The 22,432-nt window shown below is 41.9% G+C and overlaps 1 protein-coding gene across 1 annotated transcript; it reads left to right on the forward strand.

The window, feature by feature from the left end:
- Positions 1-1,300: 1,300 nt before the first annotated feature.
- Positions 1,301-3,999, forward strand: LOC110957682 (zinc finger and BTB domain-containing protein 14-like). The gene is given in 3 exon segments (XM_022203828.2): positions 1,301-1,431; positions 2,025-2,783; positions 2,786-3,999. Coding segments are annotated over 2 exon segments (1,170 nt in total). The 5' UTR covers positions 1,301-1,431; positions 2,025-2,047; the 3' UTR covers positions 3,220-3,999.
- The last annotated feature ends 18,433 nt before the right edge of the window (positions 4,000-22,432 follow it).

The raw sequence follows: 22,432 nt of genomic DNA on the forward strand, positions 1-22,432 counted from the left end.
CTGAAGGTCAGTAAGTCCAGAAAATTGCAAAAACTTTGAATGTATCCCCAAGTGTAGTCACAAAAACCATCAAGCGCTATGAAGAAATCAACTCACATGTTGACCACCCCAGAAAAGGAAAACCAAGAGTCACCTCTGCTGCTGAGGATAAGTTCATTGGAGTCACCAGCTTCAGAAATGGCAAGTTAATAGCACCTCAGATTAGAGCCCAGATAAATGCCACACAGAGTTCTAGCGGCAGACACATCTCAACATCCACTGTTCAGAGGAGACTGCACCAATCGGGCCTTTATGGTCAAACAGTTACTAAGAAACAACTTCTAAGGAAAAGTAACGACCAGAAGAGATTTGTTTGAGCCAAGAAACACAAGGAATGGACATTAGACCAGTGGAAATCTGTGTTTTGGTCTGATGAGTCCAAATGTGAGATCTTTGGTTCCATGAAGAAAAGGTGAACGGATGGTCTCCACATGCATGGTTCCCACCATGAAGCATGGAGGAGGAGGTGTGATGGTGTGGGGGTGCTTTGCTGGTGACACTGTTGGGGATTCATTCAAAATTGAAGGCACACTGAACCAGCATGGCTACCACAGCATCCTGCAGCGACATGCCATCCCATCCGGTTTGCATTTAGTTGAACCATCATTTTTTTTTCACAGGACAATGACCCCAAACCTACCTCCAGGCTGTGCAAGGGCTATTTGACCAAGAAGGAGAGTGATGGAGTGCTGTATGACCTGGCCTCCACAGTCACCTGACCTAAATCCAATCCCGATGGTTTGGAATGAGATGGACTGCAGAGGGAAGGCTAAATGACCAACAAATGCTCAGCATCTCTGGGAACTCCTTCAAGACTGTTGGAAAACCATCTCAGGTGACACCTCATGAAGCTCATCCAGAGAATGCCAAGAGTGTGCAAAGCAGTAATCAAAGCAAAGGGTGTCTGTTTTGAAGAATGTAAAATATAAAATACGTTTTGACTTATTTCAGACTTTTTTTGTTTACTACAAAATACTGTATGTGTTCATTCATCGTTTTGATGCCTTCAGTGAGAATCTACTATGGAAATAGTCATGAAAATAAAGAAAAACATGAAATGGGAAGGTGTGTCCAGACTTGTGATTATTAGTGTATATCTCATTGCTTTTCTAGTAGGCACACCACTCATTCTATAAAAGTCACTGAACTGACACATTAATTCGTGTGGCTTTCAGATTAAACACTCAAAGATAAATCAGTGAGTATGGATCCTCCTGTAGGCTATAGAGGATAGCTGTAGTGCCGCTCCGGGGCTGTAGGGGGCAGCAGAGCGGTCCATCGTTTCCTGCGGAGCCGCTCAGTCACAACAAGAGGAGGAAGAGGAAAAACGACAGCTCTGGATCGTCGTCGACTGCCTTGCGTGACAGCACAGGGATCGCGTTCAGGCTTCGGGTATTAACATTTTCTATTTTCTCTTTGTCTCCTCGGGCGGCGCAGATAACCGCGCGGCTGTCTGTCGGTCGTGTGTCCTCGTGTCCAGCGTGTCTCCGCTGTTTGTGAACTGACTTAAAGACAGCAGAAACATGCCAATGGAGGCTTGCTGACCAAAATGGCTGGGCGCAGTGAAATGTGAAATATTCTTGCTAAGGTTATCCTTCCTTCACGCAGCGCGACTGTCACGCAAACACCGCGACCAAAACGCGTTCGTTAAGTAAAGAAAAGTGCGCGTGTTTGTTTCTGCCGCTGTTTCTGTCTTTTCTTTGCGCTGCTGCAGCTTGTGTCGCTGTCGGGCCTGTCATATTTTTTCTTAAGGATTTCTGCATGATTGATTTAGCCTCTCTTGTTTACTCTTTGCTTCCAGGCGGTCATTTATTAACAAATGCGCTTTCGCTTGTAAGTTGCTCCAGTAAGTGTTCTGTGTGTTGCATGCATGTATTTTCATAGGAGGCATGCATCCAGAGCTCCACCCCTCAGCTGTGCAGCCACATCCATGCCCCGCTTTGTTATTGGAAAAACTCTGACAGTTTGCTGTTTCTCCTTTGCAGGTTGCTCCTATCTGACCTGCAACATGTCTGATTTACTGAGATATATCGACTATGACCACAAAGCCACCTTTTTGAAGATGCTGAATCAGCAGAGGATGGAAGGTGAGCACTGTGATGTGGTGGTGGTGGTGGAAAACATTGAGTTCAGGGCTCACCGCTGTGTCTTGGCCGCCTGCAGCAACTACTTCAAAAAGCTCTTTAAGAAGCAAAGTGACGAGGACAACTCCATCGTGGAGTTGGACTTCATCCGCTCAGACATCTTTGAAGAGGTGCTCAATTACATGTACACAGCCCGGCTGGCTGTGAGGAAGAAGGACATCAATATGATGATGTCATCCGGTCAGATCCTGGGGATCAACTTCCTAGATAACCTGTGTACCCAGAAACGTGAGCTGACCAACATGAAGACTCGGGAAAACCAAGCTCCAGGTGACCACGGGATGAGAGCCCAGGATGCCATCCTTAAAGAGCTGGCCATGGAGGAGGTGAGGAAGAACAGCTTCTACGATCAGGGGATGGATGGCATGGGGGCTGGTGGCTCTCACGTCTCTCAGCCGCACAACTACAATACCAACATGGGTAAAGACCCTCACAGCCACAGCTGGGGCTCCTCCTCCTCCAGCGACATGAAGCTGGAGTACCTGCTGTACGGCCACCGCGACCACGGCTCCTGCCAGAGCACAGGAGCAAAGCCCATGGACCACAACGCCAAAAAAGAGCGGCTGCTCACCGCCAACCGCCCCTACGGCTGCGAGCATTGCCCAAAGCCTTCACCACCGCCGCCCACCTCAAGGAGCACCTGAAAATCCACTCTGGTTTTAAGCCGCACCGCTGTGTGGTGTGCGGTAAGGCCTTCATCAGGGGCCCCGATCTGAAGAGGCACGAGAGGGTCCACAGCAACGAGCGGCCCTTCGCGTGCCAAATGTGCGAAAAGGCCTTCAAGCACAAGTCTCACCTGAAAGACCACGAACGGCAGCACCGAGGCGAGCGGCCCTTCAACTGCGGCTCCTGTGACAAAGCCTTCATCAAAGCGTCGGATCTGAAACGCCACTGGAACACCATGCACAGCGGCAACCCCCGCAGACAGATGTCCCTGTCTCCTGCCGCCTCCCAGCACGGCCAGGGAGACGCCACCGACCAGAGAGACTGGAAAATGGAGACCGGGCCACACTCGCATAACTCGGGGGACTGTTGAGCCTGCAGACACACACAAACACACTGACATGCATACACGCACACTTTAAAACATGTATACACACTGACACAACCACAACCCTGTGACAGGCTGTGTAAGCGGGCATCACATGGACAGTGATCGGAGTGAGTAACAAGAGATCATAGCATGTTCATAAGACTGTGGGGCTGTATTATTATTCTAAAGAGTTATGTCAAAGCGATGTTTCCTTTCACCTGTAAAATCATGTAAATGTTTAGTTCACTCTACTATACATATATTTTTCACAAAGCATTGTCGCTATCTAGGCTGAGGGTTCTCATAACATTATTCTCTTTTACTTTAATGGAATATGTAACATTTAAATGTTTGTTTAACCTTAACTGGGTTTTATGGAGATAAAAGAGAGAAGCAGAATGGGGAGGGGGCAAGAGATTTTTCTGCATAACATTTGTTGCATTGAGTATATTCATGTGGATGTTTTTAATGGATGTGTTTAGTTGTATTGATTGATATTACACTGTAAGAGTAAGAGTCACCATTTTGCATTGACGCAGATGATACCAAAGTCTTGGGCCTTCGACGGATTGCCTTAAGAGGCTGTCCTGCCCAAGCAACCGGCCAACTAGATTTACTGTTATACAGTATAACTGTCATCCAGCTATCAACAGTTTATGATAGATGTCTGTATATACTGTAGCTTAGTTTGTTGCACAATTAGAGAACACAATATTGAATTATGCACATATAACATTGTCCTACTCCTACACTTTGACAATAAACACCATTTGCTGTGTTTTATTGGTTTTGCAAAGTTTGTTTTTTTGCTGAGGAGGGCTGAGCGTGCCCTGGATTAATTGGTGAAGGTAGCTGTGCCACACCCGCATCTTAAACAGTAGATACAAGCAACATCCAAAGTTTCTGAAAGAGGTATTGTAGAGGTATTCAAAGATGTCATTATCCTCTGCAGCGGCCACATTGGTTAAATGAGTCAAATGCTAATGCTATTTACTTGTTGTGGCTGCAGTGAAAAAAGTTTGTTGACATTATTTTCTCACCTTTTAAAGTCCTTCTCTGGTCATTGTTGTAATGAAAACATCCCTGACCTGCCTTAAGACGTCTTAGTGGTAAGTCTACAGTGTTGCTTCCTCCAGAATGTGTAGATCTGTTAAGTCCCTGCCTCTCTTCGGCCAACTGTCTTCTATTTACTCAAGCATACTAGCTCACCTAGAACTCGCTCGAGTACTGAAGGTATTTTGTGCTTCACAATGACAAGTGCACCCACATTGTCACTGTTGCATCCGGGCAACATCCAAAGTTTCTAGCAGGATATTCATTATCTTCTGCAGCTATCACATTACTTAAATGGACCAAATGTTTGTTTTTTGGTAAAAAAAAAGTGCTGGAGGAACTGTATTGTTGAATGTATTTGTTTTTTGAGATAGAAGACAAACAACTTCTCTCCAATTAAGCTCTTTATTTTCTAAATATCAGTGTCCCAAAATAATCTTGTGCAGGGACCTTTTGTGTTTGGAATCGCCTCCCAGAAAAGGAAAAAATCAAAAGTGAACACATTTTATTCAGTCTAGCATTGTGAGATAGGTAGTAGACATAAACATCTAATTCAAATACTGAAATGTGATTGGCCAAAGGTAAGGAAAAACTGTGGTTTAGACTTAGCTCTCCCATTAGTTGAACCCTCCTGCAAACTTTTTCCAGCTTTCTACAAGTTAGTATTATTCCACTGTTAGCTGAGATGTGATGCAGCCATTAGTGGTATTCCTTAGGGAGGATTATTGTGATTTTCTCCCTTAAACAACCTTGAGTTAACAGTTTCAGTAAAATTAGTTGTTGAATTCTAAGGAAATGGGAATGTGCTGTATATCAAGGTCAAAATGATCTTTGTTAGTGTGTGCTTGTGTAGAAGAAGTAGCATTTTTTGTAAGCGGCTGTAACTTCCCAGCCTGACCTGTCTGTGTCCGTCAGAGCTTGGAGTTAGCGCTTAGCTCCACCTCTTCCCTTTTAAAGCTCAAGCACAACGCATGGATTTATTGCACATTAAGTGGTCATTATTATCAGTATTATAACACTTATATGTAATGTCAGTTTCAGTGTTCAATTAGTAGTACATTTGTGAGATAAAAATCCTAACAGTCTGTATACTGACGCATGTAGACACGCACTACCGTTCAAAAGTTTGGGGTCATCCAGGCAATTTCATGTTTTCCATGAAAACTCACACTTTTAGTCTTGTGCTAATATTGCACGAGGATTTTCTAATCAATTAGCCTTTCAACACGATTAGCCAACACAATGCACCGTAAGAATAGGAGTGATGGTTGCTGGAAATGGGTTTTTGTATATTCATTTACCACATTAACAGTGTCTGATTCTTTTAATGTTATCTTCATTAAAATAAATGTTTTTCTTTCTAAAGTAAGTACCAAGCTTTTGAACGGTAGCGTATGGGATTTGTTAAGTAACCCTGTAAAAATACTGTAAATCCAAATCTAAAAGTTCTTTGGTTTCACCTACAACTTAAATATTTAATCGTAACCTGGTAACAGTCAAATAACTAGAACAGGTGTGTCAAGAAACACTGTTGTTAAAGTAACATTAGCTATCATATCATGTCCTAAAAGTGATATAAAGTACTGTGATGTACTTTAGAGCCATGCTGCGGGTAAAGCTGCTGTATGTTGTGTTTGGTCTACTTAATGGCTCAAGTCAAAGGGATTGTTTGTCAGACAAAATAAGTTATTTCAACAAGACATTCACGCATTTTCTAGCATTTCTTTGTTCAAAAAAAGCACTAAAATAGACGATGGTGATAAAAGTTCTCTCTGTCATTTCATAATCAATCTTTAAGTTCAAGTTAAAGCTTTTTTTCCGTCTGGAGATGTAGCAGTTCCTCAGGCTTTGGTTTGTTTGTCGGCTTGGCCTGTGCAAACAATCACATCTGCCGCCCAGCGCCCATCCCCAACTCTAAAGTCCTGCACCGGTTTGTTCATCCTGTTGCAGCTCCATAGTTTGACTCAGACATGAGACTGACCTGTCTTTGACCTGAGTGTATTTGACCACAGCATGAAGCCAGAAAACACACATCCAACACTGCTGTCCTTTTTCCTTGAGGAGGGAAAAAAGGAAGCTTTTCAGCAGCTCTTATACTCTGCATGCAACACTAGATGGTGCCCTGTTCATAGTGATTGACCTGTTGCTGCCCAATTTGACCTGCTGATGTTGGCTGTCCAGGACCGAAGGAACCGCTGAAGATACTGAAGGCACAGAAGAATCAAAGCTATGGTGTTTATTAAAGTACGCTGAGCACAGTGGAAAGCACATATGGCGGCTGTGTGAAATGTATGCGCTGTCACACCTCCATACTTTCCATATATTTACATACATCTAACTCCAGTAGTTGGTGTGAGGCCAGTTCAGTATCAGGGTTTCACAAACACGCTTCTGTATGCAGTGGCGGACAGATGGAGACACTCTGTACCTATTTCTGACACTTTGACCAGAAACATCCTCAGCGCCAGTCCTGTACCTCAGACGGATGTGTTCCTAACTCTCAACAGAGGGATGGTTTGAACGCTTGGGTGAAACAGTTTTGTGGAAAACTGACGTCAGTCTCTAATGGAAAAGGCGGTCCTTGCCTCACTGATGTCAGTAGATGCCCAGGATCTGTTTTCTGCATTTCCTGGCCCTGCTGTACAGTGTGTGTGTGTGTGTGTGTGTGTGTGTGTATACTTGTGTGAATGTGCATTAAAGCAAGTGAATGATGCAGGATATGGGTTGGTATCACACTGTTGGACTCTTTGGGGCTGGGTGTGTGCACCTTTGTGTCGTGACTGTCTGCGTGTGTCTTTGTGAAGAAGGTTGAGATAGAGTGTGTGCATTAAGGGATTTGAGTGACGAGGGCTTTTTGTATGCGTGCCTGTGTGTGCTCAAGCATGTGCCTAAGTGCATTTATATGTGTGCACACGTGTGCGTGCGTATGCATGAGTAATGAGTGAGGGAAGAGGGGGTGTTGGAGAGTGTGCATTCATGCGTGTGTGTGTGTGTGCGTGCTTCAGAGAGTGTTTATATGTTTGTGTGCACTATATGCATCAATAATGAGTTCTGTTCATGTGCATGCACATTCTTGTGTGAGTGACAGGCAGGGAGTGAGCGTGCACTCATGCATGTGGCTCTCTGCATGTACTCATCCATGCAGCAGTATGAAGGAGTGTGCGTGTTTCTCCTCACCTTATTTGCTTTTCTGTATGCATGAGCCTGCATGCGTGTGTGTGCATGCCGACGTGCACATCATCACTATTTATGGAATTCACATTTCAGCAAGCGGAGTTCTACAATGCAGGTAGTCACGTGAATGAAGATATGTATCTGTATGTGCGTGTGTGTATGTGGTATATATTAGCATTGTGGGGGCTGTGCATTCAGATTCATGTCTGCATAAGTTTATGTGGCTTTCTGTGTGTGTGTGTGTGTGTGTGTGTGTGTGTGTGTGTGTGTGTGTGTGTGTGTGTGTACATCTCTCTTCAGCTTTGGTTTATGTGAGTGCATGTGTATGAGAGTGTGTGCTTGCATGAATGTGTATATGTGTACAGTGAACACCCGGTTTCCATTACCCTGGCCGGCATGGTTCTCTCAGCCAGACCACAAACCTCCTGTCTCCACTCTGGCTCCACCCAGTGCTGCCACAGGCTTCCCAGAAAAGAACAGCGTCTAATTAAAAAGCTTTAATTACATTCATCTCATCTCATCTCTCTCTCACACACACACACACACACACACACACACACACACACACACACACACACACACACACACACACACACACACACACACACACACACACACACACATATTCTGGGAGAATAAAACAACTGTATACAAACAATTCCATGTGATAAATGGGCATGAAAGGCAAAGCCAGCGATTTTTTTTCCCCCAAGCGCAATGGCTTTTAATCAGAGCTGCTGACATTCATGAGCCATATAGTCTCCTGTGATGTCGTCCTCCACTTGAGCACCATCTGGAATTTCTTCAGCTTTTAAGGACTTCATGATCATGGTGTGTCTCTCATTTCTCCGCTGTCTTTTAATGACACATTTTATGCCCTCGCTCTGATCTCTAAGGCATCTTAAAGCAGAGAAAAAAAGCATAAATCATCTTACAACTGTTCGTCTCCAGTTACTTTACTGTATAAACAGTCTCAGGCTATTAAACTGATTTGTGTGGTCGCGCTTACAGTGTGACACAAGTGTAAAATAACACTTCATTAACGGCTCATCTTCAGAGTGAATGTCTTGTTAATGCGAGGAGGATCTCTGAGGAATGTGTCTGGGTGCCTCACTCAGCAGGAGCTTCTATCTGACCAGCTCCTCTGTTTATTAAATTTGACCCGATACGTCCACACACAAGGTTCGTCTTTGTTGATCAGCATGCTGCTGACCTGCAGAGTCAGACGGGTAGAGGTGGGTTATCAGGCCATCTCCAAAGGACTGAAAGAGTCGGCCGGATCGCTGCGATCTGCCTGCAGGAGTCATTGTTCAGCCCCAGACCAGATGTTTGAGCTGAGAGATTACCATCGCATCACTCCTCGGTGGGGAGTTTAGGCCAGGTTCCCCCGTCTTTCTTCACTCCCCCGCCCCCCCCCTCTTGTGTCTTTTCCACCTGCCTTGTTGTCCCTACATCCTTGTTTGCTCTCTTCTTTATCTGCTCTTCCTTCTCTTCCTCATCCCTCTGTCCTTCTTCCTTTCTTCTCCTCCTGTCTATGTTAATCCCTTTTTTCTCTCTCTGCTTCCTACCATCCTCCTTTGCATTTTACTCTCCCCTGCCTTGTCCCTGTGCCACCCCTTCTCTTCTACTTAACTTTGCTACGTTACTACTACTCTCCTCTCTTCTTCCCTTGTGCTCCCCTCTGCTGTTTACTAACCCCCTTCCCTTCACTTGCGTAACCTCTAGTTCTCTCTTTTTTCCTTTCCTCTCCTTTTTCCTAATTCTACCCTTCACTTCCGTTCCTCACTTCCCTCTCCCTTTCCTTCATTCCACCTTTTCTGCTCTTTTCTTCTTTTATTCATCCACTTCTCATTCCTTTCATTTCTTCCCCTTTGCTTTCCCCCGTTCCGTTTCTTCCAACCTATTCACCTTTTGCATTCTTTTCTTTACCTCCCCTACCACTCTCCCACCAATTCCCCGCTTTCTCTCCCCTCCTCTCTTTTTGACTCATCTGATTCACTTTTCCAACACTTTCCCCTTGTGTTTATTTTTCTCTGCTCTCTCGAGATGTACATTCACGAACGAGTGAGTCGTTTGAACGGCTCTCTGAAGTGAACGATGAGAACCGGTTCAAACCGTTCGTATGTGCAAATTGCACACGCTTTTTTCATATGTCACCCGTGTGCCCCATGAGTCTAAGTTCATGCTGCATTCACGTGAACAACTAATGACATCTGAGAGTTTGAGTTGTCCACAGCACGCTCCATTCACGTGAACGCAGCTACATATACTGCTAACTTAGAGGACGAGGAGTGCATGAGGACCCCCATGCCAACTGACTCAAGTGGAGCCACATTTGCTGCTTTTCTGGGAAGAGAAGATATTAGCTATTGAAAAAAAAAACCTAAAATGAGTCAAAGGAAACGTAGCAGCATTTGAATGTTATTTTCTGGGGATTATATATTGTTTTGTTATGTAAGTTTGAATTATTCTGATCCATATCATATCTTATAATTGCTAACAATGATGGTTTCCTTGATAGAAACGAGTTACCCCTGGTTGACTTCTCAAATAAATGAATGTAACAACGAGCCAGTCTTTCGAACGGCACTTTGAAAAGAACGACTCCTCAAGATCCAGCTCTCTTCAAAGAGCTAGAGATCCCATCTGTACTTCTCTCCTCCTCAGCCTTCCGGCATTAGACTGCTGGCTCTGGTCAGCCTCAGTGTTTTCCTCCCTCCCTCCTTCCACCTCCTGTTATCAGTCTCTGCCACGGAGGTCCACTCTAAAGAAATTCCCCTGCTAATCACACTGTGGATCTGAAGGCAGCGACCACATCTGTGGAGAAGCTGGGTCATGAAAGGAAAAGGAAGCTGTAATCTGGTTCTAAAAGCATGTCGTCTGGAATCTGTTATTTGACGAAAAATGTCTAGCAGAACACATGGGATTAAATAACTTGTAGATATGCTTGAAATTCAGCATATTTTCTTCAGACACAGTAAGTTTGAGCAATTATCTAAGCACACATGGGGGATTCTGTTATTTACAAAATTAATAAAACAATATGTTTTGTGAAAAAAATTGCAGCTATAGAGAAATATTTTAGGTCACATTAGGTTTATGACCTCAGTATGTCTAAAGTCTTCTTATTGGATGTATTGATCTCTGTTGATCTTGTGTTTAATGCTGCTATATAAAGTACTGTAGTTAATCATTGCATTGGCTTTTCTGTAGTGTAGAAAGCAAAGTGCATTGTTGTGAGTTGTGAGGTGTTGTCATGACTTGCGCATACTGATTAAAGAGGTTACTATTCACTTGTAATATTTGAGAAAACAAGAGATTCTAAACTGAGATTTCACATCAAATTACTGGTAATAAATACGGAAGAAAACGTCTAACTTTTTCTTACTTTTTTAACTTCTTTATTCTTGTTTTGTTTTAGCTTTTACTTATATATCTACTGTATGCCTCAGTGCTATTCTATTAGGCACTGCATTTATTCCAGTGTTGTCTTTTTTTTTTTTTCTGAAGGATATCTGGCAAAAGAATTTCCTTCAGGATTAATCAAGTTTTCATTTATCTTATAGAATATAAAAGCAGAGTTACACCTGCCTGTATATTTCCCACACTTTCACATGAATTCAGCAGATACTGACAGATGTAATCAGGTTGTTGTCAGATCCAGCAGATTCCTCTCTTGAGATTAGCGAAGTTTGCATTCAGGTCAAATCCAAAGGAATGAGATAATTATTTGCATACAAAAAATGCAATTTTTCAACTTTAAATGTCATTTTAGGAGTTTAAATTGAAAATAATCTTATCTTTGACCTTTTTCCTCTTTATCACATATATTTTTTTGACTTTTCCTATTCCATGCTATAGAAGTACCATCAGTGTTTTCAGAAAACTAAGAAAGAATCATAAATTAATCTCAAGTGAAGCATAAACATGCACAGAGTAAGATTAACCTATAACAGCATTTGAACAATTGCCCCTCAACCTCATACTGCTTTCAGTTGCAAAAGATTTGTGTGCTTTGCATAGACAGCATAGACAACCTTTATTTATTTGCATGACATTATAAATTATACAAATTGCATTTTAACTTCAGAGAGTCAGACCCATCTCCAAACCAGGTTTTCAGTCATTTCCAGACATAACCCAGGGTAACTACAGCCCACTTTCCTGCCTTCGTGATGGTTTCACCATCACAAGTTATTTTTGTTTCTTCCTCAAAGGAAGAAGGCAGCAATCGTTAAAGAGAAGTCGACCCATATTATATTCTATATATATCTACTTGTGACTATGACAAGTGTCTAGCTGTTTAGAAAAAGTTTTTCTGCCTCGACAATATTACTAAAAAGATGCCACAGCAGAGACAAAGGTGAGCTGCATAATACATGACTACACAGAGAACAACAACTCCGTTAAAACGTTTTGTGTGAATTGGATCGACATCAAGAGCCCCAATGTCCTTTTTCCTCAGCAGGTGTTCAGATATCAGTTATCAGTACTTGTTTCCTCAGTCTGTGTCTCCACGAGAGTCTTGATTGTGGTGCTTAATCTGAGGACGTGCCTGCTGAGAGGGGGGCCTCTCTCTTCCTCTGCTAGACACTCACACACACTGGGCCATGAACAAGCCAGACAGAGTCCTTCAAAGTATAGATTCGTCAAAAGAGACGGGCTGTGGAATTAAAATGGGGCGACCATGCACACTGACACTCGTTTAGAATCACCAATAACCCTCAGCATGTCTTTGGACTGCAGGAGGAAGCTGGTAAATGAAGAATCCACACATGCACAGAGAGAACATGCAAACTTCATGCAGAAAGATCCCAGGCTGAGATTTGAATCCAGGACACTCTTGCTGTAAGGTGATGATGCTAACAACCCTATCACCCTGCCATCCACCATTAAGTGTATTTCTCAATATAACTGTCCATGCTTTAACACACTTCCTGCTTGACATAAGATATGTGTGTCCGTGACCTCACTCTGCTGTTGTGTAAGTGCTATAATGAACAACCATGCCCCAATTCCTGCTCATAGGAAAGGTAAGCAAACGTAAAAGCCAATGAGTTAAGAGAAAACATTTCACCTTTACCTATTTTAATGCTATCATTAATTAGCATAAAGAATTGTGATCAGATGGATGTTCAAAAAAATGAAATCTCTCACTTTTTATTTGCCTTAGAATGAATGGGATAACTGGGTTGTTGTAATGTTAGAATCAACAACTAAAGAGAATTGCGTTAGCTAATCGTGTTGAAACTCTAGGTGATGATTAGAAAACTCTTTTGCAATTATGTTAGCACATGAATAAAAGCATGAATTTTCATGGAAAACATGAAATTGCCTGGGTGACCCCAAGCCTTTGAACAGTAGTGTACCTCTACATGTCATGCAGATTTGAAGATCCAATGGTTTGCCACTTTGTTCCTTTATAAAACATGTAACTTCCGTAAGAATTGCAGAGTACACAAACAAAGCACTGCATCAGTGATTGCTTTACACTATTTTGTACCATAGATGATGCCAAAATCAGAGCAATGTTAATCTGGAGGTGCCCACTAATATAAAAATCCATCTGCCTGTTTTCTTTCATCTCTTCACACATGATTCAAATCAACACAGAACCAACACTCAGTTGCAGCAGCTTCTTCAGTTTGCTATGATCTGCTCCGGGAACAGTGACAGCCTTGTCTCAGAACTATCACCAGTGGCTAGCAACACCGCAGCCAAAGGTTATGAACTCACTCACTATCTGGCACCAAGTATCCGACATAATGTAATTTGGTGGCTGAGACAATCTGGTACGAGACAATCTGTTAAAGTGGTTATTCAATCAGATCAATGCTGAACAAACAGAATAGTGAAAAGGTATGTAGTTGGTTACACATGCATACTTCCTGGGAAATCATCTGTAGCTGCCTTTATCAGCATCAGACCAGAAGTGCCTTTGAGTTCTTAACACTCAAATGGAGACAAAAAATGGAAGTTTGTGTGCCATATTCCCACAAGCTAAGATTTCAAACCGAGGCTTAGGCATGGACGGAGGTCCAGCTAAGGAATGAAAGAACTGTTTTCAGTGTGGGATCGTGGGCCGGTCACATAGCTCAAGTGCCTAAAATTCAACCTGCTGCCGTAAACACCTCACAGGGAGAAGATCGGCAGGAGGACGCTTTCAGAGGGATATCAATCCTCTCCTGCCCCACTGTTTCAGTTCAAAATGTGCACACTGTGCAGGGAGCAAGTGGAATGACAGTGACTATACCATTTGAAGAGGCTCAAACAGGGTGCCATGCACTCTAGAATGGTGACCTATTTCTCAACACTTCCGTGAGATGTCAAAGCTGAAGATAATGCTGCTTAGGAGCAACAAAAGCGAGGAGGAGGGGACATTAGCTTGACTTACAGCCGACAACAAACTGGTAGCAGCTTATGGGAGTTGGGCGTGTGAATGTAAACAGGATATGGCGCTGATTCTAATTCTATACACACACCAATTTAGTGCATGCCTTTCCCTGCAGCATACACACACCTATGACACAGCCCTATTGACTGTCAGGCGGGCTTTCTGAAAGGTTAAAGAAACTCAGATGATTAAGTGGCTCCTGAGGTGAATAATTCACCAACCTGATAAAGTTAATGCAAGCGACGGCTTTGAAACTGGAGGTAAGTGGTGAAAAAAGTAGATAAAGTTTGAACATTCACTTCCTGCTCACCCATCACCACCTCCCTCTGCACACACCCAGACAAATACACACTCAAGTTAAACATGTGCATAGGTGTTGGCCTACAGATCTAATATCTGAGGCACTTTAAACATAAACATGTGATGTGGTGTTTCCCATCTATCATGGTGTGGACATAGAGGGATGAGGCGGGTGGGAGGAAGGGATGTGATTTATTGACCATCGTTTTACGAGTCTCCCTTCTTCTTTAGTTCAGGCTGTTGTTTCTTCCTGAGGCAGAGATGGAGTAGAGAACTCATCATCTTTTGACTTTGACAAATTTGCTGTGAAAAGGAGGAGATGGTTGTTATAAATGAAGGAAGCTAATGATTACATATCTTTATGCAGCTATTATTTTATCAGTTCCTATATTAAGTTGTCTCATCCATCACTCTATCACTGTCCAATCGCTGTGTCATTTTACCAGGAGTTGGTTTCAGTTAAATTGTATTAGCAATCATTACCCAGTCCATGATAAATTTACAGACAACTGGTGTTTTTTTATTGCAGGAACTCAGGGCAGGTGTAAGATGGTGCGAACATTTAAATTAGCAACCAGTAACTCCACTTCTGTGAGCATGTAGGAAACAGAAGAATGGATTGTTTTTTATGTTAGCATATATGGCAAATTTATGTTGTTGCAATAAAGGACAAGAGTGCTACTCAGCAAGGACATCAGTAGGGCAGAAAAGCAGTGCTCATTGTCCTGTACGTACTGTTTTCTCCAAGGAAAATATCCTTGAAATAGGTTCTACAGGAGAGGGGCATAATGTTCATATAGTAAATTATAGTCCCATTTAGAACAGTGCAGTAGTCCACCAAGGCTGCTCAGTCGTTGGATCATTTCCAATGGATAAGTCTAGATAAGTCCGCAGCGGTCGATCTGTAGTGGGATCGCAATCATGTGATCGTCAGCAAGCAGCTGGCGTAGTGTTCACTTGTAATCATAGTTACAGTGATGCCGTGCCATTTTCAGTGATCCAGAAATCGTGTGAATCCAGACTATAAGCTGCAACACTGCCAAAATCTCGAAGACGATCGTGATCAATAACTATTCGTCGCAGTCGGACTCCAGGTAGGACGAGTCTTTGATTAAACAGTTGTCAAATCCAGTCTGACCTTCCCTGAAAATTTTTTAGTAAGACAGACAGACGAACCAACGCCAATCACCACATAACTCTGCTGTGTTCCCTGGCCAAGTAATAAAATAGACAATAGAACCTTGAGATAGGTCGCTACCGTATTGGTGTGCATATTGTTACATCTTCTTTCATAAGAGGACGACTGCGACGGCCAAATGCTGAACTACAAATGCTAGTCCACAAAGCGGTGTGATGTCATAGTGGTCCCATCAATCTATCATATAGAATCTCTGCTCGCAACCCATCCTGTTACATCCACATCTAAACCAATTCAGACACAGTGATAACACTGAGGGTTTGAGCCCTTTTTTTTTTTTTTTGCTTCGTTCTTCTCAAGAAACTTCAAATAGCTAACGCCCACTCCAATTTGCATCTGTGGGTTCCTGGTTCACATTGAGGCGGTTGTCTAATGAGAAGCATTCCTGTCTGAGAGAGAGGAAAAGATGGCCAGTCTGCAAGTCCTGTAATTTTCTAGATTTGTACCTTTGATTTTGGCTTCCCCTTAATTGCCCTACTGCAACAACACCAGGTTGCCTGTGTGTGTGTGTGTGTGTGTGTGTGTGTGTGTGTGTGTGTGTGTGTGTGTGTGTGTGTGTGTGTGTGTGTGTGTGTGTGTGTGTGTGTGTGTGTGTGTGTGTGTGTATGAATGTGCTTTTAAGGGGGTGGGGGATTCACACATGTGGTTTTGGGTAGCCTTCAAGGGCAGCCACATGTTGCTGGTCTTGCTATCTGTTTGACAAAGGTGAAATGCGATAGGCGATGTTTTTTTCTGCCTCTGTTCCACAGTGAGGAATGAAGACAATTGGGTTGGGGGTCTGTCATTACTTCCAAAGAGATAGAAATCTAGTGTTGATGATGTCAGTGACGTGTCAGGCTCCTGTTTGTCATATGGATGGCAGGGAAGCTGATCCAGTACAGAGCAGATTGACATTTGTTGTCATTAAAATTGCTTACATATCTTTACTGGGCCATTACACTCCAATTCTTTACCAGTTTCAGAATAAGATCAGACTAGAAATAGGTAAGATACTTGTTATTTTATTTAATTTTATTTGTATTGATCCCCAATTCATCCCTTATTTTGGTAGTCTAAACGTACAAAAACACATTAAACATGTAAAGTTCAAAAAGCATCATTGATTTCAACACATTGTGTACTCATGAAGTGCTAACAGAATTACCCATTGAGCCAATTAGTAGAAAGTTAGAGTCAGAAATACACTTAAAAAAACATATATCTGTAAGGCCAAATATTCTTTCAAATACTCTGTTATGGTATTAGTGCATCATTATAAACAGAGCTAAAAGAGCCAACATGAGTTTAGTACATGCATATTCATTACATAAACACAATAACTACCATATCAAATTATCTATCATAACTGGTCACTTATCTTCTATGGACAGATATTGGTCAGTGATTGTAAGGACATATTTTAACAAAACGGGCATTTCCCAGAATGCATCCTGCCTAGTCTTCTTCCAGTCTGCTGTGTGTGTTTAAGCCACCTGAGCATATCTCAGAACACAGGGAGTCTGGTGGCTGCACTGCATTATAGAAAATGCTGTCATCTATTTCTAAAAAAATAAATAAAAAAAATCCACTTGCTGTTTTAGTTTGAGTACTTCATGCTAATTGTAGGTGCAAAAAAATAAAACCCCACACTGTCTATATTTGGCTCTTCTGTGTACAACAAAGGATACAGGATTGATGCATTATCAGGTGCTGCTTCAAACACTCGAAGATCAGAGGTGGAAGAAGTATTTAGATCCTTGACTGAAGTTAATTACAAACACAAAAATGTAGAAATAGTCCATTGTAAATAAAAATCCTGCAAGAAACATCTGATTTATGTACAAATATGTGAGTATTAGCAGAAAAAAATGGAGCTAAAGTATTAGAGTATAGGATCTGGATTGCTTGCTTGGATTGATATAATTCAGCAGCATATTACTGTTGTAGTTGCTACAAGTGAAGCTAGTTTGAACCACCTTCTTCTTTCCCCATGTGGTTGTATTTGTTATATTGCCTCTAATTTTCATCTTAAAAGTAACAAAAGCAGTCACATAAGGGTGGAAAGTAGAATATTCCTCTGTGAAATGTACATAGCGAAGTACACATATAAAGCAACACTCAAGTAAATACTACAAAACTGTACTCAAATGCAGTATTTGAGTTAATGTAATCAGCTCCACCACTGTGGATGAAATCCCTAAATCTGACCTCAAGGGCTTTTTTATTATATCCCATGGTCTTCAACATCAGATGGAGTTCGCTGCTTTGACAGGAACTGTAAATCTTCGTATTGTTTTCAGGGTCAGGATCAAGAATGAACTGAGATCTTTCCAGATTTATTTTCTCATGTCATATGTTTCTTATGCTCTAATAAAACACTCCCAGTTTGTGGTCCTTCCCCTAGCTTATAATGTAGCTTTCCTTTAGCATGCAAACTAGTACACATTTTGGACGTCTTATGTGTAGGTGTAAAATGTTCAGCCTGAGAGCTCATTCTTGGCCTTGAAAATAGTAGTTTGAGTAGGAATCCCACTCAAAGTCCATTTTTGATTTTTTTTTAAAACTTCTTTCATCCATATCATGCTTCTCTTTTTCTGAAAAGGCTATCCTTAAAGAGCTATGGATAAAAATATACAGAACTACCAAACTCACCTGACAGTCGATCGGTCCAACTCTGTCCACTGTTCAAATCTATGTACTTCAAAAGAGAGCTCCTAGAAAGCGTTTTGTCAAAGCACAATTCTCCTGGTCAAGAATAAACTTTCATTGTCTAAAAAAGTGAAAACATCAGTTCTCACAAACTGGTGTTGTGTGCTTCTCAGTCACTCCGTAGATATGGGTCCATCTTCCTAATACTGTATAAAAACATCGGGACTCACTTGTTTAGTCTCATCACTCCTGGATGCTGCCCTACATCTGGAATTTGGCAGCCAACATGATTGTTTGCCGCATGACTTTAGACTGCTTGTCTGTTTTGTTTACATAGATTAAAGTATTAGAAATTATGTCATGTCAGATGAGGACATGTTTCAAAGTCTGTGTGGATGTGTTACGGCCACAGGTGACTGTGTGCTGTCTTGTTTCTGAGGTGGATTTCTTTTTGGCCTTTGTATGGGGAGATGCTGCAGCCAAGGCTGGTGTGAGAGCCTCTCCAGAACCCAAGCTGCCAGTCATCTCAGCTAATGAGTCTAGAGTTGAAGACTTGCACTCCAGCCTTTTGCTTTCCACGCCTCCTGACCACTGATCTATAATAGACCCTGGATGTTGTACTGGGCTGCTGAAGCTGAGGTAACCGGAAATACTAAAGAGGCCATCTTGCGAGCCCCAAAACAAAGCCCTGCTGTGGTCCCCCGCACTTATTCTTTCTCGGTATTTTAATTTTTTCACAACGTTTCTAAGGGTGCTTTCACACCTGTTAGTCCGTTAGAGTGGTTCGTTTGGAGCCAAAAGTTGTTACGATGTTGCTATTTTCAACTGGTTCAGTTCACATTCACACCAGTGTTTTCGCAGTTGAACCAACTACGATGAATGTTATATCTCCCCCCAGTCATTTGGCGGCGCTGTTCACAAAATAAGGTGTTTTAGATGACGTAGGTGAACGCTGATTGGCGCAGCATGTGAAGAGGGAAAAATCCCGGAAGAAAACAACAGGCAATGTTTGTTCCATGGATCCAGGTTTATTTGTAAACAATGAACTGTGCTCTCCTGTTCGTTCTTGTTGCCATATATTCGTATCATTGTTTTATGCAGCAAGCACAAATACTGCTGTTGTTCCAGCATGAAGCTCGCATTCGGTACGAGAACATTACACAGTCGTTTTTGGCAGGGAGAAGATGCATTGCAAGACGTTATCAGAGAAAGCGGGCGATGCCCCACAACCTGTGCAGGTTGCTACGGAAGCTCCCGTAGACCAAAAAGTGTGCTGCACCATCAAGCCGGTCCAAATGGAGACAGGTTTGTGTTCTCACCAGGAGCGAACCGAACTGGAGTTCACATAGAAGCGGACCGAGACCACCTTCAGGAGGTGGTCTCGGTCCGGTTCTTTAGTCCGCACCAAAAACATCTGGTCTGCTTTCACACCAGCCCAAATGAACCGTACTTGCTGGCATTGCGGACTCCAGTCTGCTTTAAGCGGACCAAAAGGCGTAGGTGTGAAAGCACCTTTACCATTTATCATGCCGTCTTGTGCAGCAATTAACCGGACTTACAGAAAAGGGACAGGAAAGGGGACAACCTTTCATAAGTAAGTTGAATTTATAGTTTATTTTATGTCATAACCCGTTAAACTTCCATATTTGGGCCGTCTTGAGATGTGCAAACGTATTTTGCTAAATTGACCGAAGCTGCATACTCGATGATAGAAACATTATACTCCCATGGAAAGCTTAGATTCTCATGAATCCGCCGGTATAAACCACTTTCAGATGTGATTACCACAGGGGGTAATATAAACACATTTGTCCAACAAATAACAGAAACAGCACAACACACCTTTGAAGGCTTATAACTCGTCACAGATGAAAATATTCCACAAAAAACGGACATAATCCAACCTTGGACATCCAGACAAAACAACCCAGTAAAATATTTTGTCCAAAGCATGTCTTGAAGTCAGTAAACAATCCACAAATAGCTTGTTTTCGTGAACGTGCACCTCGCGCGTCCCACATTTGGGATAGGCTCCAGCAGCTCCCGCGACCCTCATGAGAATCTAAGCTTTTCATGGGTGTGTAATGTTTCTGTCATTGAGTTTGCAGCTTTGGTCAATTTAGCAAAATACATTTGCACATCTCAAGACGGTCCTAATAAACGGGTAAATAAATATTTTGACATATATACCTAATTAAATGCCTCTCTAGCTGTTATTGTAAAATGCGCACGCACCACATTGTTAAAACATACACAGAGAGGATGACAGGAGAAAAAGTAAGTAAACAGTTTTCGAAACTGGTTTTCTTTTAACACCAGTAGAATGTGATATGTATAGCTAGGCCTACATGTAACTTTATTGTATTTATTTTGTTATTCAGTTGTATTTGCTTGTTTCTATTGGTGTGTGTTATTATCTTTTATCATATTATATATATATATATATATATATATATACATGTGTACATTTGCGTGTATTACATGTATATTGAATAATATAATATTAATCTGCTCCTGTAATGATATGAAAAGCTGTTTATTTCACTTAAATAATACTGTGAACATATAAAAACTTTAAGTTTATTGCATAACAAAAATAAATTATTATTTGAATTTTAAACAAATCTGTTATTATTCATTTTGCATAACCAGAAAACAGTTTCATTGTGCATATAGTATTGTACAGTACTGATTACTGTAACTAAAGCAAGTGTCTGGTTTTTTACAGTCTAAGTAGTTTGTTAATTTTTTTGCCTAAAGTTGAAGACATCTCTTATTCTCCCCTTTATATTATAGACATAACTACAACTAGAAGTTTTACCAAACTTGGACCGCCCGGCAACAAAGATGACCCCTGTGACCTTGAAAATGAGGTCACGGTCACCAAATGCGAACTTGACCTGTGTCTTATTATGGTAGACCTGTGTACCAAATATGGTGAGGCTACATCAATATTTTATGGAGTTATCGCGCGGAAACCAAAGTGTTACAGACAAACACGCAAGCAAGCAAGACCATGCAGGTGAAAACAATACCTTCCGGCAAACGCAGTTTTGCCGGGCGGTAATAAGCTAAAGACACGCAGAATTTATTTACAAGAAATAATAGTTGAGCCTGTTATTAAGCAGGCCTTCACATACAACTACATGCTTACGGTAAGCCAAAGCCCGGGACTCTGCACTACTGCTTATTGGGGCCCCCAATATGGCGGCTAGCCCAGCCCCGCTGGCCTCAAAGTTTAGCTGCCCGCTTAGTCGGATGCAACATCCAGGGTCTATTATAGATCAGTGCTCCTGACCTGTTCAATTGGGTCGCCACCCAGTTCCCTCCACCTTCAGCCAACCAATCGCAGCCATCATCACACCTGGAGAGGATAAATCTCCTGCAACCAAACTCTAAGTCAGGGCGACTGGGATTTAGTGTGACTAGTTTGCCTCATGAGTCGTTGTGTTTTGTGTGTGTTCTGTGAATTCCATAGCCACCAAATTGTGGCTAAATGGAAATTTGAGCTTCTGTTAGCAGCTGCTAATTTGGTGAGGAGCTACTTGTGACTTGTGTCTTCATATGTTGTGTCTTGTTAGGAAATGTGTGTTTGGAGGAACTAGTTTTATTTCATTAATTTTGCGCACTCAGCATCGGCTTGTATTACTTTCTATTGTTTGTTGTGGGTGTCGCTACTGTGTTTAGGTTTGACCAAGAAGTTATATGTTTTCTTTTTGTCCAGCTAGGTTTCAAAACTCTTTTATCCTTTGGTTTCATTTGAACCATTTTATTTGGATTTTATCTATGAAACTACAATGACTATAGATAACTGTGACCTGACTCTGCAGTCCCCCTCAGCTATATAGAGTTCTTTGGTGTCTTTTAGCTCAGTGTAGTCTACAATCCATCTTTTGCTTTTATGGTTCAGTGCTTCTGCTTCAGGTGTGTCTCGCTGCTATCATCAGTGCCACTCCCATCAACACAAAGCTCTTATATGGCAAAAAAAAACAACAGTTATAAATTCACTGTAGACTGTGTCCACTGTTAGCAACTAGCTGGTAAACATAGTTGAGTATTTACCAGCTACAAAGTCTGAGTTTCACCCCAGGAGTTGGCTGAAAGGATTCGTTCCTTTTCCTACAGCCAGGGCACAAGCCAGAGAGAAGTGATGACAAGGGAGAAGCATATTCCTGAGATAGAGGGGAAGAAGACTCACCTTAAACAAATCCTGAATCTGTTATAATTGTCAAGGTTTATTGTGTTATTAACTGTTGATGAGACAATGACAAAAATTAAAACAGCTAAACCTCCTGGCTGCTGTACTGTATATTAAAGGCATTATGGAGGATGTTTTTGTTGTTTAATTTGTCTGATTCACATAAAATGAAAATACTGACCTTTAGTGGACTTGTATGTATGGTTTCTAAAAGAATTAAAAAAAATTAATAAAAATAACTGTGGACATGGCAGGACCTGAAAAACATCAG

Source organism: Acanthochromis polyacanthus, chromosome 9, assembly GCF_021347895.1.
Source record: "Acanthochromis polyacanthus isolate Apoly-LR-REF ecotype Palm Island chromosome 9, KAUST_Apoly_ChrSc, whole genome shotgun sequence".
Classification (NCBI taxonomy): Eukaryota; Metazoa; Chordata; class Actinopteri; family Pomacentridae; genus Acanthochromis; species Acanthochromis polyacanthus.